An 18,877-nucleotide genomic window follows, 5' to 3' on the forward strand; every position below is an offset into this window, starting at 1 on the left:
AATATTGTTCCTCAATACAATAAAGTAAAAAAACGATTAATTGTGAAAAAAAAACAATATAAATATTTTTGTTATTTACCAGACTACCTAATTCATATCTTTTGGATGTATTTTAGTGAGTAAATTAGTGATCATACAATTTTATAACAACCAATTTTAATGTGGAGGCCTCAGCGCGGATATTTTGCAACGGTACTGTCCAGCGTAGTGAAGTGGGCCTTCGATTAGCGTTGCAGCCATTGAAGATTACGGTCGCAAATTTTATAATTTTGCGGTTAATTTTTAAAATAGTAACGGGGTGAAAAATTGTGTCGCTACCAAAAATATTTGTTTCTGTGATTTTTGTACACAATCGGACTGTGTTGTGCTCAGTGTATCTTTAAAAACATCTCGTAAAAATGGCTCTCCTAAATTTACAATTTTTCTCTTACGAAGTGCTCTTCTCAGCAGTGTTGCTTCTCCTAGCAATATATTTATGGTTCAAATATAAATTTACATATTGGTCAAAGAGAGGCGTTTTTGGACCCACTCCGATATTTCCATTCGGGAATATAGAAAAAGTTATTAGGAGGAAGGAACAGTTCTTTCAGCCGTTTTGTGATAACTATAACCGATATAAAAATTTACCTTACGTTGGAATGTACTGTTTTAACAAACCTGTACTGAGTATTAACGATCCTGAATTGGCTAAACATATACTCATTAAGGATTTTGAACATTTCCAATCACATGGTATATTTTCTGGAGGAGCGGGAGATCCTTTGGCATGCCATCTATTCAATTTGCACGCTCAACCATGGAAAACGTTGAGATTAAAAATGTCACCTGTTTTTTCGACTTCCAAATTAAAGTCAATGTATCCGTTAGTGGAGAAAATCGCCAAAGAAGCCCATGATTATGCTGTGGAGTTACATATGAACAATAAAGCGATAAATTTCACGGATTTTTATGAGAAGTATGTAATGGAAATTGTTGGAAGTGTTGGTTTTGGAGTGGAGTGTAATGGACTAAAAAATTCACGTTCTGAATTTTATTTGCATGGAAACGAATACTTCAATCCAACTTCTCTGTACTGGTGAGTAAGTACTTATAATTAAAACAGGTGAATTATAATTTCATTTACTGAATTTTAATAATATCGCCTTCCTCAGGTATTCCTGTTTTGTGGTGCCTAGTTTTTTATAAGTATTTTTTAAAATCCGGTCTGTTTTTAGAGATTGGGGCGGTCCAAAAGAAAGGCTAATTTTAATTATTTATCACACGTGCATTCTAAGTTTCTATAAATTCGTGGAACTACTTATTTAACATCTACTAAAAATTTGAATGTTAGTTGTTAAGGTAAATATGAGATAAGAGAAGATTTTGACAGTTAAGCTTATTATGGTGCCAATTGTGTTATACACAAATCTCAGAACCTTAATTCTCCATTATCAACCCATTTTTGGCCAACTGGGGTTTGGTTGACTTCCCTTCCCTTTGAGAACATTGTGGATAACTTACAGGTATTGTAGCGAGTGATATTTCATTGCATAAACGGATACAACTCCGAAAGGCCAAAGTGAAAAGTGTGACCAACGTCCTAACCACTATCGAATAACAAAGAAAGTAGTGCTGTGCTTTTCAGAACGTTTGAAGTAAAAAAAGATAGCAATATTTTTAAACTTGTCAATTTAATTCAGTAGAGATTTATGTCGAATAGAATTTGCACCAATTTATAATGTAAGTTTCAGATATGTTTTTATATTTCAGGACGATAGTGCGAACGTTAGCATTCATGATGCCTGCATTTTTCAACAAGCTAAAGTTGAAACGCATCAATCCGGACATAATAAACTTTTTCTACAACTTGGTTAAAGAAACAGTTGAATATAGATTCAAATATTGTTATAAGCGCAATGATTTCTTGCAGGCACTTATAGAGTTGAAGGAGCATTCTGAGAATAGAGAGGAAAGTTAGTAATTTTTTTTAATAAATCCTGTATTTTATTTATTTTAATTTATGATTTAGTTTTTAGTGCTATGTAGCGAACGGTAAAAATACTATTTTGTGAAGCGTTGTTGGCCAAAAGATATAAATCTATCTGGTTGAGTTTATTGTGGGCTTCTCCTCAGACCACGGCTCTTTTGAAACAAAACTCTTTTTTTAAGATTACTTTTACTTAACTTTACATCGCAGCAATAAAAATAAAATTATATGAGAACAATTTAATGATTTCTGTGAGTTTACCAATATTTCCATTCAGAAGACACGAAGACACGAAGACTCAGCGCAGTCGCTCTTCGTTTTATTTTTATTTTGCGATAGCGTTGATGGAATATTTAGAATTCCGCGTTCATTATTTTTGGGGTTCTAAAAGCCCTGATAGCCGTAGCTGATATACCTAGTATACTATGTAAGTAATATCTCAGGAGGCAATCATGCTTGGATGTATTAAAATCTGTTTTAGCTACTGTCAGTCAATACCTTCGTATCAGCACATAGGCAACGGCCTGGAACTAGCATTAAGTTCGACATAAATATTTCTAGTATAATAAATAATAATTAAAATAAATAAGTCTGAGATGTTATCGGTTACTTTTATTATTACTACACGACTGACTATCCTTAAACAAATGCCATCCTTAATTTAATCCACATTTGTATCGCCCAATGAATATTACGGTTGTCTCTGGAATTAATACCTAATGTTTTTAGTAATTTAGTTATTTGGACACTCGTATTATAGCTTCTAACTTACAAAGTGACAACAACCTATCCTTCTTCTTCTTCTTTTGATTTATGGCTTTTCGTAGTGCCAAATTGCTCATAGGCATCTCGAAGTCGTTATTGACCGGCCTAGTGTCAATAAATGTTAATAATAGCAGTGGTTGTTAAACATACCTTGTAACTTTTTAATGATTTCATGTTTCAGCCATAGACAAAGAGTCGCCAAACTTTACGTTCACGATTACAGACATAGCCGCAAATACTATGTTGTATATGTTCGCCGGTTACGAGACTTCAGCCACTACCGGACAGTTCGCAACATACGAGCTTGCCCGCAACCCTCACATACAGGATCGTGCTAGGGAAGAAATAAAGAGGGTTCTCGCAAAATACGGCGGGGATTGCACTTATGAGGCGCAGAACGAAATGGTCTACATGAATATGGTACTCGACGGTTAGTAACAAGAAACATTTTGATAGAATTACAAACATTCATGCATACCTACACATTAGATTATAAGCGGTGATAGCCTAGCTAGTGGCTAGAGTTTCGGCTTCTCTTTCGTGCGTTTTTAATTCAAGCAATGAAAGTTCACATACCTACCATAAGCGGTGAAGGAAAACATCGTGAGGAGATCTTCGATTCTTCGAAACGAAAACAGGTTCGGTTTAGTAGCATTAGTCAGAATACGGTAATTCTGACTATTTTTTTTACTTACAAAAACAAAAGAATATGTTATAGGTACCTACTGTTACCTACTGGTTAAAGTTAAAGTGGTACTTTTCTGTTATTGTGAAAAACTTTCGAAATTACATATTAACTGTATTGCTTTATAAAAAATATTTAGCAGAGACGCCATATTATTTATGGTATTTAATGCCATACATAATAATATGGCGTCGTGGATTTGGATCATGAAATAGGTAAATGCTGCCGTTATTTTTTCCAGAAACAATGAGAATGCACCCACCAATGCGTGCTTTGTTCCGAAGATGTACAAAAGACTACAAGTTGCCGAAAACGGACCTGGTCGTAGAGAAGGGCACGCAAATATTCGTGCCAGCGCACGCTATACAAATGGATCCGGATATATTTCCGGACCCGGAAACATTCGATCCAGAGAGATTTTCACCAGAGAAAAAGAAGATTATGCATCCTTGCCATTGGATGCCGTTTGGGGAAGGTCCAAGAAAATGTTTAGGTAAATAATCAGTTTAATTATCTCCATTATGAATAAATAAATATACTAGGACAATACACACATCGCCATCTAGCCCCAAAGTAAGCGTAGCTTGTGTTATGGGTACTAAGATAACTGATGAATATTTTTATGAATAATATACATAAATACTATAAATACATATTTTAATACATATAACATAAACACACCCAGACACTGAAAAACATTCATGCTCATCGCACAGACGATTTCCCAGTAGTGGGAATCGAACCCACGGCCTTAGGCTCAGAAAGCAGGGTCGCTGCCCACTGCGCCAATCGGCCGTCCTTAAAGCGTTCATAGTAATAAGTATGGATAACAATGGGCATCGGATGCCGGCAAATCGGTGAATTTTGAAAGTGGAAATGCTCTTGAAACGTGTTTTCGGAGCGGGCCGGTCTAGCAACTGGTATTGACATTGAATTCATGCATATGACGGATTGACCTAGTTGAGCAATCGGGGTTTACTGTGACAAAACGCGCCAAGATAAAATCTTTCGCACTTAGAATAATTATGAAGTAAGAGCTCGCATTAGAGCGTCAACATACGTTACGGCAATCAAGTTAGAGGAGAGGTTAGAGTTTCTTTAAGCAGAGAATCACTAAAATATTGTATTTATCTAGTAATATATGATTCATGGATTTTTATTCATATTTGACATTTCAATAAATATAATGGTGAAACGCCAAATTCAAATTATGACGTCCCGTTTATAAAAACATAATTTTGTATCGAAAATTTTGAAAACTTTTGAAAATTTTCGTCGAGCCCTGGGGCTCTTCTCATAGCGAGCTCTTGCGTTCGCCCCACTCCCCCGGTGACGCCGCGGTAGCAACCCCTCAGGTGGTTATCCGCAAGTGTCCGAAAAAGAGAAAAGAAAATAAAATAAGATTCAATCGTTACGGTGAAATCAACCAAATTATAAATGCCAATCTGGAAGAATGATGTTCAATCTTGAAATGTGAATGAGGTATTTGGAGTGAGGACAATGTGTGTGTAGTTTTTGTAGGTAGCAAACCAAAACAAAACGTTGCGGGACATTATGCCTCAGTCTGACGGAGCTCTTATTCACACATTTTAGACTGAACATAAGAATTATGCGTATACTAAAATAAATTAAACTAGGTCATGGTCTTCCACATAATTGAGTTGAATGGCTGTCAATAATCAGTTTCATAATATTTTGCATTTTATTTAACGTAATAGTCCTTTGGTAGTTAAAGCAACACAAAATATTTCAACTGTCTTAGAAACTTTATAAATACCAACAAATAACTAGGTACCAAAAATTTGAGTAGGTAGGCAATTTTAGAAATTATAATATATCTTGCGGCATGTGATAGCAGAGTTGACTGATTCATTAGGAGATTCAGCGTGTATGTGTTTTAAAAAACACATTGTTTGGACTGGTTGTAGGTCCAGAATTACCTTTGGAATTTCTTTCCAACCCCCGACGCAAAACGATGGGTTATAATTTAAACGTGTCTGTGTGTGTTTCTCTATGTTTCATCGTGGCTCCTGGACACATAAACCGATTTTGATTTTTTTTACTAAGGTGAATTAGTCAGGATTGATCTTAGTCTGTTTGATGAAAATCGGTCTAAGATGTCCGTCGCCACAAAATGGTGAATGAAACATATTTTTCACAACTACCTCAATATGGGTATCAAATTAAAGAGCTTGACTAGTAGAATGCTATTATTCACTATTGCCCGTTTGCACTAAAGATGAACAAGGCAATATATTAATTTGTAACACCTAGTCTAAAGATTTTCCTAGTCATACTGCATACATCTTCCTAGCATATATCACCTTTGACCAATAGTTATCACCTACGAGTTGGTGACCCGTTTTTGTTTTATAGACATAGCCTAAATAATTAGCCATACTAGGTTCAATGATATTATATGAACCTAGGTTTCGTGATATGGTAAATTTCCAATTAAAGATGGCATCACATAATGGCGAATTACATTTTTTAACACCTTCAATATGAGGATCAAATGAAAGGGTTTGACTAGTAGAATGTAAAAAAGCGTGTTTTTCAAATTTTTAATTAATTATTAATATTTTTTAATAATGTTGTAGGTCTCCGGCAAGGGTACATCCAGTCAAAACTCGCTCTTGTGAAGTTATTGCAGACATATGAGTTATTGCTAGACGAACGGACGCAGGTTCCGACGAAGTTAAAAGCAGCGGCATTAGCCTGCGCGGCGGAAGGCGGTGTGTGGATACGGTTAAAAAAACTTGAGGACAGTGTAGACTAATTACCTAGAATAATAAAAGGGTACAGGTGCAGACATTTTGTAAACCTGACTTTCAGACATATCCTGCACTAGCGTCTAGCGGTCCCCCGCAACTTCGCCGTAAAGATCGTAATACAATGCTGTCAAGGACTTTTTTAGAACTTTTAAAGAGGAGCAATTCCGTCATACATTGTTTTGACAATACTCATTATAAACATCGGAAGCTCTCAAAAGGAATAATTATCCCGCTTTTGAAACATATAATTGATGATCGACTTCGAATAGTGCTGTTATATAGCCTCTGTAGCTTTTCTCTTTAAATGGACTAACTAACACAAAAATACTTTTCCAATTAGAACCAGTGGGCTCTGAGAATAGCGCGTTCAATAAAACAAAAGAGGAAGAAAGGAAAAATTAGTCCGCGGGACAATCTATTTCTATTTTATTTTGATACTTTTCATTGTTTTCAACCATACCCTATCAATAATTAATTAAGTACAAATAAAGTAGGGAAATTTAGGATAATAGTTTTGAAGTAAGACTTCTTTAGGCGCGACTAGGGAGTAACTCAGATTTTTTTTTCTGACGGAAGTAACGCTTACGGCAGACGTCTATGTAGTTTCCGCTATTTAAAAATAATAATTTGGATTGGTCGTAAGTATATGTCGTATACTCCACGCTTCTTGACTTAAACGCCAGCTAGTGGCAAATATGATATTTTCCACTAGCTGGCATCAATTAGGATTATTAATTCTAATATTTTCAAACGTATCAACTGTGAATAAAAATTCAACAGTTTAAAAAATATATATTTTAAATTGCAGTTTTTTGAAAATCTTTATCTATACTTGTTTATTTATTACTTTTGTTATAAAAAAAATATTAATAAATTCTGACGATTGCGACATGATAATATTCAATGACAAGGTCATATTGACATGTGCTGATCTAACCTTAAATTTTTTACTCTCAATTATTCTATCTAACAAATGAAAATATTTATAAAATGTGAAAGTGATATTAATGAATTTTAAATAGAATATAAAATGAAATAGTGAATATTAAATGAAATGGCGGAGTCCCAGGAATATATCACTTTTTCATCAATAAATAATAATAAAGTTTTACTTCAATCGCGCGTAAAGGTTACACGCACACACTTTTTTTACTATAATTCATAACATATAAAGATCAAAATAAAAGTTAGGTTAGGTTAGGTTACAAACCCTAGAACAGCAATCTTATTAATGTAACGCGGGTGTAAATCTAGTTTACTTTTGAATAGTTTACCCCTAGTCAATTATAAATAGGTTACAATTATTTACAAATTATGCTGCAAGTTACAACGAATTTTAAGCCTTACAACATCCTGACAATGAAGTTCGTAGTTATAAGTTTTTGTAAAAAAAAATATCACTTACTTCGGCGGTTAAGGAAGATATCCGTAGGAGAACTGCAAGTCTGAGAGTCTAACATAATTTTCTCAAAGGTATGTGGGAGGAGACCCGTGTAAATGTTGTGGAGAGGTTCTACCTAATCAGCTTTTACGAACTTAATTGTTGGAGTTTAATTATTTGAAACTGTTCTGCATAGTTTTTAGAAAAATATAAGTTTGTTTACAAGAAAATTGAAATACCTACCCTCGTTAGTTATTTTGTAATGAACATAAAATCGATGTTTGATTTTTTTTGTGCAATAAAATTGTATGTATTTTAATCAAAATAAAGTATTTAGAAGAGCGAACATGAATTACTGAACATGGCTTGCTAAAATACTAAGTGAGCGAATGCATAGTGGCGGCTACAAACCTAAACCTAAGCTAACGACAATCATTGTATATTTATTTTTACTGGACATTATTTGTCACTAGTTTATGTTAAGTATTCTTGTATCTCATTAGCAGTTGCAAATAATCGTCATGCTTATTTCTGCCGCCAAGTTTCCGGTGCAATTACAGGCTCATACGCCTTAGGTTGATGGACACATGATAGCACTTTGTAGAAGTTTTGCTTTGTTTATAGGCGATCGTTTTCCATCAGGTGGGGCATCTGTTTGGTATATCTATTATTAATACTGTATAAAAAATAGATTATCATCCCTATCATCTAAAATTATCCGTTCAATCACAGTACAAATAGTTTGTAGAGTAATCATTGTAAAAAGGAAACATAAAAGATAATATATAATAGCATGAATATATTTAGGCTAACCTAACATCAGGCATAATATGTCCTCATATAATACATTGTGTGTAAAAAGTCTATTCCATATATTTTTATTTATTCTAATATATTAATTAATAAAAATAATTATTCTCATATAGGTACGCGTGAGACGCACAATCACAAAAAAAAATATTTTAATTATCCTATATTGTCATATTTGAAACGTCAAATTACTATATATGCTTGTATTGAGTCTACTACCGGTTTGGTAGCCAGGTTCTACTGAAGTCGGTCGTTTGGCGCAGTAGGCAGCGACCCTGCTTTCTGAGTCCAAGGTGTCGTGGTTCGATTCCCACAACTGGAAAATGTTTGTGTGATGAACATGAATGTTTTTCAGTGTCTGGGTGTTTATCTGTATATTATAAGTATTTATGTGTATTATATTCATAAAAAAAATATTCATCAGCTATCTCAGTACCCACAACACAAGCTACGCTTCCTTTGGGGCTAGATGGCGATGTGTGTATTGTCGTAGTATATTTATTTATTATTCTACTAAAGTCGCTAAGAAACGCTGTTGCTCTTTTTAACATCATTTTACGTTTTAACCATAATTTTTCCATTTTAGGTATGTGACGTAAGTGCGGAGCGGTCTGCTTTCAGGCACACTTAATGACATTAAGAAATCCATCAATTGTGTAGTTACCTCGATGTGTTTTTTCATTCATTATTTCACATTCTACAATATCGTTTTTACGAAATGGTCATAGGTGGACAAGGTAGATTGGAATCTAGTGGACAACTAGGTACATTCATAGTATATGAAGTTTGCGCTACTACTTATCTGTAAGTATTCTAAGGTCTTAGGAATTCTATAGATCTGTGTCAGGGCTGTAATAAACTGCAGAGAATGAGTTAATTAAGAGCTGCGTTAAGAATTGTGCACGGGACTTGTATTGCTTGAAAGTATTTTAATATGTAAACAGGACAATTTCAATATTGTAGGTAGGTACTTATTTAAAAGTATAATTTCAATCCACTATCTAAAATTATACGTAAACGTTTGTGAGGATGTATGTTGCAATAAAATATTGGACTCATTTGACTGGGAATGGAGATTGATTTCTTATACCCCTTTATAATTGAATATTAAGGGGTATACTAAATCAATCAGATTTAACAAATAGGTTACTTTTTACCCCGGAAAAATCCAAAGTTCCCGCGCTATTTAAAAATAACAAAAACTGAATATCACGACGATCAGCTAAAGGTAACAAACAAATACATATATATTTTTATATATATAGCGAAGCGGCCGGGTTGTAATCCCAGCACGCACCTCTTACTTTTCGAAGTTATGTGCGTTTCGAGCAATTAAACTATCACTTGCTTCAACGGTGAAGGAAAACATCGGGAGGAAATCTGCACGCTGAGAGTTTAACATAATGTTATCAAAGGCGTGTGGAGTCCACGCATGAGCACTGGGCCAGCGTGGACGGTCTAAATTCTTCTCATCGTCCCGACCGACATCGGACCCGAGTTCTGTAGTAGGCCGTATAGCAAAAGTATAGTAAGTTTAGCAATCTTCCGCGAAATTAGATTTATATTAGCTGCACCCCGCGGTGTTTTCCGCGATGAATATGTTGTACACGTAGTTGTAATAAAATAAATTACGTGCATAGACTTATTCACCACGGGGAACATCGCGAGGTGCAAGATAAGAACAATATATTTGCTGAGATAAATCAACATTGTGGGTGATTATTTAATAATCTAATTTGACTTGGAGTGTGCGCCACTAATTGTATTTCAATAGTGCCTTAGGAATTCTAGACATTCGTGTCATGGCTGTCGTTAACTACAGAAAATGACTTAACTTACTGTTAACACATGCGCTGATGACTTGTTGTTTTAAAAGTGTTTTGTTCATATTTGAACAGGATACCTAATCAATATTTAGTACCTGTGTCCATTCATGTTTTGCTAATCTCGCCTGTTATTAATTCCCGTTCTAAAGGTCCCTTCCCTTAAAGCCGGAAATAAGTGTATACAAGTATTTATAAACATACACATTTCGAATTGTAACGTTATGTAAAAATTTCATATCAATCTTATTTATAAGCAATTGGGGACTTTCCACTTATATATACAAGGCTATAGCGCATATCGTTGTGACAGAGACGACCTTACTATCGGTCTTGGTCAGTTTTTGACCAAGAACTAAGTAAGTTTGCTTTGAAATATAATGGTTTAGGTACTTATTTTGGCCCCGAACTTGCTTTATTTTGCATGCCATAATATCCTAGACACAACATCATAAACAACGACAAAGACAAAGGTACAGTAAATTTTATCGTTGATAATATAACAACAGCTGTTCCATTCTTATGCCTTCGGCACGGTTAGTATGTGTAGGAGACATTTTTCAGAGGAAAAATTAATTAAAAAATGTATATATTATATCGTCTTCTTTTAAAGGTTTATCAATATTCCGAGCATTGGCGCACAAGTCAAAAAAATATCCAAATAATATATGTTAATTATTAACAGAGAATAGGAGAACTCTGCTCCCGTTTATAAATGGGAGTTCTCGTATTCTCTGTTGCCGTGTTTGGGAGGTGGACCTGTAAACTTTATCCCTTGTTAGTGGATATAATCGGGGTATATATTTTTTGCCTTCTGCCTATGCTATAGACTGGGTCATCGGGGGCCCGGAGATCGACCTCTTTTAAAGAAATATCAAAAAGAGTTATCTAGTCTAACCGTGATCCTTGAGCTAGCAGTTACCTTGACCTAAGACTTAGTTTGGCCTCACGATGGTCTCTTTTACAGTTAAAAGCAAGGAATATTTAAAATAACTTTGAATTTATATAAACCAGTCCGATCGAACGGTTTGAGAAAGTTCAAGTTTGACTATGCTAATTGGAAATCAAGTGCCCCCTTTCTGAAGTCATGCGTATTGCGGTTCCGGGAAGGACGGTCGGGATATGTAGGAGGTTTTAGTCCGTGGGTCGCGGAGTGTTGTACTCTCAGCGAAGTCGGGCTTGTTAAGGGGTATTAAGTGACCTATTGACATCCATGAGAATTTCCTCCTGCAGTAAAAAAAATAATTAAAATTAAAAAAAATTGGAAATCATGTAGGTAAATACCTACTTCACGTAGTCCAAGGCTTTCGGAGAACGAAATATATAATAAGTACATACTAGTTTTTTTTTTGGTTTAGTTCTCTGTTAAAAAAATCATATAAAAATTGTTTTCCACATCGAGGTTCTCGGTTCGAATTTTTAGAACTGTGGGAGAAGATACTTTCCCTAAGGAGGAGATGTCGCCTGCCGCCCATGTTAGCCGTGCTATCCTGACCTGGAGCGAATGCCCACCCGCAATGGCAGTGTGATGAGACTATGCTCTAAAACGGATGGCAGTGCCCATTAGTGAGATGATAATAGACTGATAATGAAGATGATGAGCAATCACGCAGTACCAGAATTTTAACCCAAAATAACCAAAATAACATTATTTTAATATGTAAAAATTATTAGTTTATTAGGTTTATTTTAAAAATAGTTTATTTAAAACTTGTTAAACGTCTCACTAGTCTTGCTTCTCTTTATACGTTTGCGTTTTTTTTGAAACTTGACCATCTTTATCTTGAGAAGTCTGAGAATCAGGCATTTCAGTGCGAGATTCTATTTGAACTTTATGAGATTTACCTTTCACTCTCTCATCAGTTTGTACACCTGTATGCTTTAAATTCGATTTTAAAGTTTTCTCCTTGCCTTTACTAGTACTAGGTTCAGAACCTTTGGTTAAATCCGGTTTAATATCAGTAATCATATTTTTATCTACATCTACTCGCCTGTCGGAAGTAACAGTTAGTATAGAAGATTTAAAAGCAATTTTTTTGGGCGTGGCGTCATGAATTATTTTTAATTCGCTGGCTTCCCGGCTTATTTGCAGTTGACGTTTAAAGGAGGCTGCTTCATTAGTTTGCAGTATATTTGTAGATGTGATTTTATCGAGTTCGTTGGTATGCAACAATGACAATGCTGAGGTAATTTGTTGTTGGCCATATTGTCGAATAATTTCCGGTGGTGTATCTAAACCAGTTTCTGAGGAATTGTTGCCGGAACTGTCTAAGTACTGCAGAGCACCAACATTATCTAATAAATTGTATAGAATTATAACTATGAATTGGTGTTCTTCTGACACTGCCCTTACGGCATCCAGTTTGTCTAGTTTTATACGTTCCGTTGTAACTAAGGCCAGTTCAGACATCTGCTGGTTTAAATCAGTACAATAAAGTAAATCGCCATATTCATTTCTATCAACTAAGTTCGGTTGAAACATTTTCTTTATAAAGTGAAACCTGATGCTGCTGTGAGAACGTTGTGGGATGCTCAGTCTGCATTCCGTCCAGGATGGCGATACCGTACTTATTTGTTTTTCATTACGCTCCTAGAAAATTGCAGTAATCAGGATTTTTATATTTTGTCTTTACTTTATAATAAATCAAATTTAGGAGTCTAGAAACTAGTATCCAAATATGAAAAAAAATATTTATATGTTAAAGATAGCCCGTTTATTGAGGAAGGGATTAGGCTATTTTTTTTTGACTTTTTGAATTTACTGGGACAAAATATATTTTTATATATATAATATTGTAATCATCTTACCACTACTAAATTAAAACATTAATGGTTTACCTTTTAAACTTACCAGCATTCTATCAATATTTCCCTGCAACTCCACGGTTGTTCGGACAAGCTTGAAATCAACCGCTAAGAGAACTCTCGCTAAGGCTAGAACAGCAGACAGCAGCCAACAAGCTGTATGGAGCCATGCTGAGACGATAGTGAGTCGGGTCGCTTGATACAAACCGCGTATTCTCCGCTGATAGGCGAGCGTAGCCACATTTACTGTGTAGGAACACCTTTAAAAACATAACATGATACTACGATTAAACAATGTATCAATTTTATCAAACACTAGCTGACCCGCGCGACTTCGTCTGTATCAAATCGGTTATTATCGGATTTAATATCTTTTAGCATTTCTATACCCGTAGCAGTGGCGTACACTCCATACATGCACAAAAGCACTGCTTACCCTAAAATTTTTGTATAACTCGTAAAGGGGAAGGATTTTTCAATTGTATGCCATCTTCCTTCTTTATGCATACCCTGGTCAAAAACTCTGTGCACGCCACTGACCCGTAGTAACGTCTAAACGATAGGTCCAATTTGAATAATTTAAAGAGAAATTATTATTTATTTGGTTCTGATAGGAACGTCACCATCTTAAGATTGTACCCGTGTTTTGATTGACAAATTATAACAAAAAGCGGTTATTGTGTCCTAACAATTAGGCATTTAGCCTCCCAGACTTTTTTGTAGGTAATAATGATTACTTTAAACATGTCAATCCATCCATCCATCCATACATACATACGAGTACATCCATCCATCCATACATCCTTACTCACAAACTTTCGCATTTATAATATAAGTAGGATGGTACGCATGCATTCGATCGCTGTCCCATATGCTTTGCGACTCGCTGTTATCTTTGAATAATTATGTCCTTTATCTCCGCCAATTTTTATCCGATCCTCATTAAAATTACACAATACATGCTTGATAGTAAACACTTTCAAATAAAAAAAGAATTATTAAAATCGGTTCAAATTTAACGGAGATATGAAGTAAAATTGATAAAAATTTTCATCTCATTTCCCGGGAGAAGCTTATTGTTTATCGAGATAAAAAGTAGCCTATATGTTGACCCGTTATATCAGCTACCACTATACCAAATTTTATTTGAATCCGTTCAGTAGTTTTCACGTGATGCCCGGACAGCCAGACAGACAGACAGACAGACAGACAAAAAATAAATAAAAATCTGTTTTGGACTCAGTATCGATTATAAAGCATCGCCCGGTCAAAATTTTCAAAATATATTAAATGTACAGAAATCTTCCAGTTACAGTTTTATTATAAGTATGGATCACATTATAATATATAAGTCATTATTCAACGAAGTCAGAACACTAATCGATAAAGCTTAAGAAGACTAAGCATGAATGTAAATTGAATTCAGTCATAGAAAAATTATAATCATGAAAGCAATTCGGTAACTAACTTTTCTATAATGAAATGGAAGTTAAAAAAATATTTATTTATTATGAGGTAAGCTAGACAAAAATGAGTAACCATTCATACCAACCTAACTAATTTGCTATAAAAATATATAAACTAAGCTAAAAACAATAATAAACTGTTAGTACGTACGAGGTACTTCCGGTGATTTCGTTTAGTGTAAGGCACAACTCTTGCAGTCCATAATGAGTGAAGGCGGAGGTGTAGACACAAACGCCTCCCATCACAATGGAAAATAAGAATACGGGGGGTAGCACGCGCCAAGGTCTCTGTAAACTGACATGGCGTCTAAGGGGTCTACACTTCAAAGCTGAACCTAACGACCCGCCTAACGGATGGGTGTCGGCGAAAGAATTTTGTTGATTACACAGCCAGCGAGGCATGTCCACATTCGTCGACATGTGAACTTGTTACTAGCAGGGTGAAAACCGAAATTGCCAATTTGGAATCGACGAAAGTTTTCTAACTTACGAGTATAACGAAATATGAATCCGCCGATTAACCGGGAAAGATAAGTTTTCTAAGGCATTTTAGGGTTTAGGGAACTCCAAAATATCTATCTACGGCGTATACTCCTTGGTGTATACTCATTTGTGCAATTGAGCAAAGACATTGCGTGGCCACGCTTTTTATGGCAGTGCCTTCACCATAATATGTGCCATAGATGCGCATAGTCTTCCTCCCTCTCTTTTATAATCTTCCATTGGAGGAAGGGATAGGTTTTTCAAACTGTATTAACGAAGGACTTTAAGGCGCTGAACATTTAAAATTTCGCACTAAAACCTTTATTCTAAAAAACGTTCTTAATTTTAAACAATCTAAGAAGTTCTGCACAGCAAGAGCATGTTATTCTTGACCGTTTTTCTGACATAGCGGTTCTCATTGATACACAATTAATTATATTTATCTCGATAAAAAGTCAAAAGTTGCGTAATCGAAGATTTTGTCAACACACACACTTAGGCAAAGGCGGTTTGGACACTCTAGTTAGACCATGCCTTTGGGAATATTTTTACATTAGAAAGAACCAAAAAGCTGTCAAAACTTACCCAGTCAGAACTCTACTTCCAATGGAGCACATTAGAAACATCGTTGTCCAAACGAGACCGAAAATAGCGGAGACGAGGGGCACATAAGTCGGCAGAAGACACGTGCTTTGTTCCACCCACTGGGTGGTTAGGAAATCCACGGGTAACACTATAAACATAGTAACGTATAAATATTGTTTTTGTATACCGGATAGACTGTCATGAAACTCGATATAGGTGTAGAACTCAGGAGAAAGTAGGATTCATACGCACATCAGTTTCTCTCCGCGTTATTAAAAAAGGAACGTTGATTCGCTTGGTGTTATAGCCACTATATACAAGATCAGCCATATGCCAAGATACCCAGAAGACTAGACCTGATCCCATTTAGAAAACAAAGCTGTCTGTGAAAAGATTCTACTGAAATTTCGACAAATGTCATCTCAGATCCGTTTGACCCAAGCATATAGAAAGATATGTTCGTAAAATGCACACATGAATGTCTTACTATCAGTCACATCTTTATCCTCGGGAATGAACTCGTACAATATGTTCTGACGAAGAGACGAAAGGGATAGTAGCTTCGGAAACAGCACACATTTCTCGTCGAACAAATACATCAACATGTGGAAACAAAAGGTGCAGAATGATCCAAACACAAACGCCAGGAAGAAAAGGAGTAGATGAGCGCCTAAAAAAGTGTTATTTATTAACATCAATCCATTAATTTTAAAAACATTAAAAAAATATCAAACTGTGATGATGTTTTATTACTAAAAAGGGGACAAAGTAGAGCAGACCATCCAGATCCTTGGTACTTATTTGCTATCATATATGCGTAATATAATTTAGCTCCTTTCCTTGTTTTGTATGTTTGTTTGTTACCTATTTAAGGTTCACCCGTTGAAACGATCTTCATGAAACACACGCACACGCTTAGTTTGCTTCCTTCAGATGGCCATTGGCTACATTATATCCCAGGAAAATTATGAGTTCATGTACGGCTAGCATGGGCAGGAGATAAAAATTATAAATATCCGTAAATGATATCGCCGTATAAAATTGACGTGTCCATCTGCCAAAGCACGGGACTAGGAGAAGTTCAACCGCGTTTATTTCCCCTGTACGCCAATGCTCGAAGAGTTGATAAAACTAAAATAAATAAATAAAAATCCGTGGAAGTATTATATTATGAAATATATCTATGTATTTGTATGTATACATTTTTGTATTTATGTATATATTAAAATTTACAAGACTCTTGGCACTATCCCGTTCTCTTGCTGTAAGTCTTTTCTACAAAGGGTGCCTGTAAGAGATTGACAAGGCCTTTGCATGTCTAAATTGTATACTGTATTACTTACTGTTTATACATTTGTTTGTACATTTCCTGTATGTTATACGTGCAATAAAGTGTTTCTTCTTCTTCTTCTTAAATATACAATGAAAATACACACATCACTAAGATGACGGATAAATATTATTATGAATAATACATGTTCATGACTCAGAAAGCAGGGTCGCTGCCCATTGCACCAATCGGCGCTCTGCAAACTGTGAGGGCAGATAAAAAAGATACTTTCCCCGGGGAGAAAAATGACCCCTGCCCATGCTAGGCGTGCCGGGAGACATATCAAACTAAGTATTTCCGGTCTCTCCCCCCGCTGTTTCCTTAAGGTGACAGATATTGCTCCAGGTTATTAGCGTGATCTTCGTAAAAGCCTTAAGAAAGGATCGCCTAGCAAAATATTTTAAAGGACGATACCTACTTCAGTCATTTAACTTTGATCCATGGCGAAACTTTTATAGCTGAGGAAATTCATTAGTACCTATCAATTTTAACTACTTGATTGTGCAATCAAGAAGAGCGGTTACGACAAAATGGCGTAAATAAATATATCTTCGCTTACGCGCTGATCCAAACACCTTTCTGCGGGCTCAGTGCCAACACGGTGGTTTCGAAATAACTTAGGTATATTCAATTACTTTTCGTATCTTAGATGATAACGACTGTAATGTATGTGGTAAAACTACCTCATGTTTTAATTATAAATGTTGTTGTTTGATTTAAGTAAGGTCATTTTCAAAGGTCTTTTAGCAATCACGTACTGTAGGTACTCTTTACCAAGCTCGTAGGTATAGACTTAATATGAGAACATGGGCTCATCTTCCAGTACAATAAAATCAACACCTAAATATGTTTTCTTCCTACATAATGATTCACAAAATATTTGCACGCCCGTATATTGTGCGAGAGCTGATTCCTTGAACGGGACTCTTTTCAGCCAACCGCCTGGCAGCCCAGCAGAATTTTAAATGGACACAAAATATTTGCGCAAATTTAACACACCGTACCTCGTGCTACTCGTATATCAAAACACAGATTCTTTTATAGTACGAAATTTAAATCGCTCTAAATATGATGGCAAGTGTTACAGAATTCTTTTAGCAGTGATGGCTACTGGAACAAGCACGTTTGATAAGTAATTTGTCGCATCAGCGAGGCCCTTCTCTTTCAGTACGTTCTAGCTGTTTTAGAGATCAATGCAGAAATTCTAACGCATTATTGTGAATACAAAGGTAAGCCCAGGGCACATTCATAAATTTCTGATAACATTTTATCAGAAAAATAATGTTTATTGTAACCTTTCCAGATTCCATTGACTTCAGGTTCAGTCCTTTCGACCAATTTATACTTCTCATACAACGTTATCCTGTCAATATTATCAGATGGTCTTGAAAACATTTCGGACACCTTGATCTTTTTTCTAACTTTTTATTATTTGAATCGCATTATTGGACAACTTGTGACTAATCTTTGATTGATCAACAAATAAATAGATTAAAAGTCAATTTGACAAGACATTCGCAGATGAAAAATAAGGTTTAATAAAATACAGATCGTTATATACATGCATACTTAATATCGTTTTATGTAGGCACCCACATACGTTCCTACATTGATTTAATATTTAGATCGTCTTACCTTCCTATTAACTACTTACAGTTTTATTTGAAACAAATTACCGGTTAGTCGTGATTGCTTTTACTAAAATGAACATTCTCTCTTAACTCTTTTTGGCTATCCAATAAGAAAAATAGCCACAAGGCATAGGGCAAGTCGCAAGGCATATGGGACAACGATCGAATGCATGCGTACCATCCTACTAATATTTTAAATGAGAACGTTTGTGAGGATAGATTTTGGATAGATGGAGGCATGTTTGTTACGCTTTAACGCCACAACGTATGAACCGATTTGGCTAAAATTTGGCAGAGATACCTACAATATAGTTTGAAATAGCTCATAGGCTTCTTTTTATCCCAAAAAAGCAAACAGCTTCAACAGGACAGC

General features: G+C 35.4%; 2 protein-coding genes across 3 annotated transcripts; one reads left to right on the forward strand and one right to left on the reverse strand.

Moving 5' to 3' along the window:
• The first annotated feature begins 398 nt into the window (after positions 1-398).
• On the forward strand, positions 399-6,195 carry LOC120632106 (cytochrome P450 6a2-like). Its single transcript, XM_039901899.1, has 5 exons — positions 399-1,075; positions 1,750-1,952; positions 2,913-3,161; positions 3,658-3,909; positions 6,017-6,195. The coding sequence occupies exons 1-5, from the start codon at positions 399-401 to the stop codon at positions 6,193-6,195; spliced, it is 1,560 nt and encodes a 519-aa protein (XP_039757833.1).
• Positions 6,196-11,930: 5,735 nt separating this feature from the next.
• LOC120632000 lies at positions 11,931-18,325 on the reverse strand. 2 transcript variants are annotated; one of them, XM_039901731.1, is made up of 6 exons: positions 18,169-18,325; positions 16,031-16,213; positions 15,544-15,691; positions 14,627-14,770; positions 13,056-13,269; positions 11,931-12,794 (listed from the first exon to the last, which is right to left on the reverse strand). In XM_039901731.1, the coding sequence occupies exons 1-6, from the start codon at positions 18,266-18,268 to the stop codon at positions 11,931-11,933; spliced, it is 1,653 nt and encodes a 550-aa protein (XP_039757665.1). In that variant the 5' UTR covers positions 18,269-18,325. The 2 variants fall into 2 exon arrangements, with proteins under 2 accessions (XP_039757665.1, XP_039757666.1); XM_039901732.1 differs by lacking the exon at positions 18,169-18,325 and adding an exon at positions 16,408-16,469.
• Between the last annotated feature and the right edge of the window lie 552 nt (positions 18,326-18,877).

This window comes from Pararge aegeria, chromosome 19 (assembly GCF_905163445.1).
Source record: "Pararge aegeria chromosome 19, ilParAegt1.1, whole genome shotgun sequence".
In the NCBI taxonomy this organism is placed as follows: Eukaryota; Metazoa; Arthropoda; class Insecta; order Lepidoptera; family Nymphalidae; genus Pararge; species Pararge aegeria.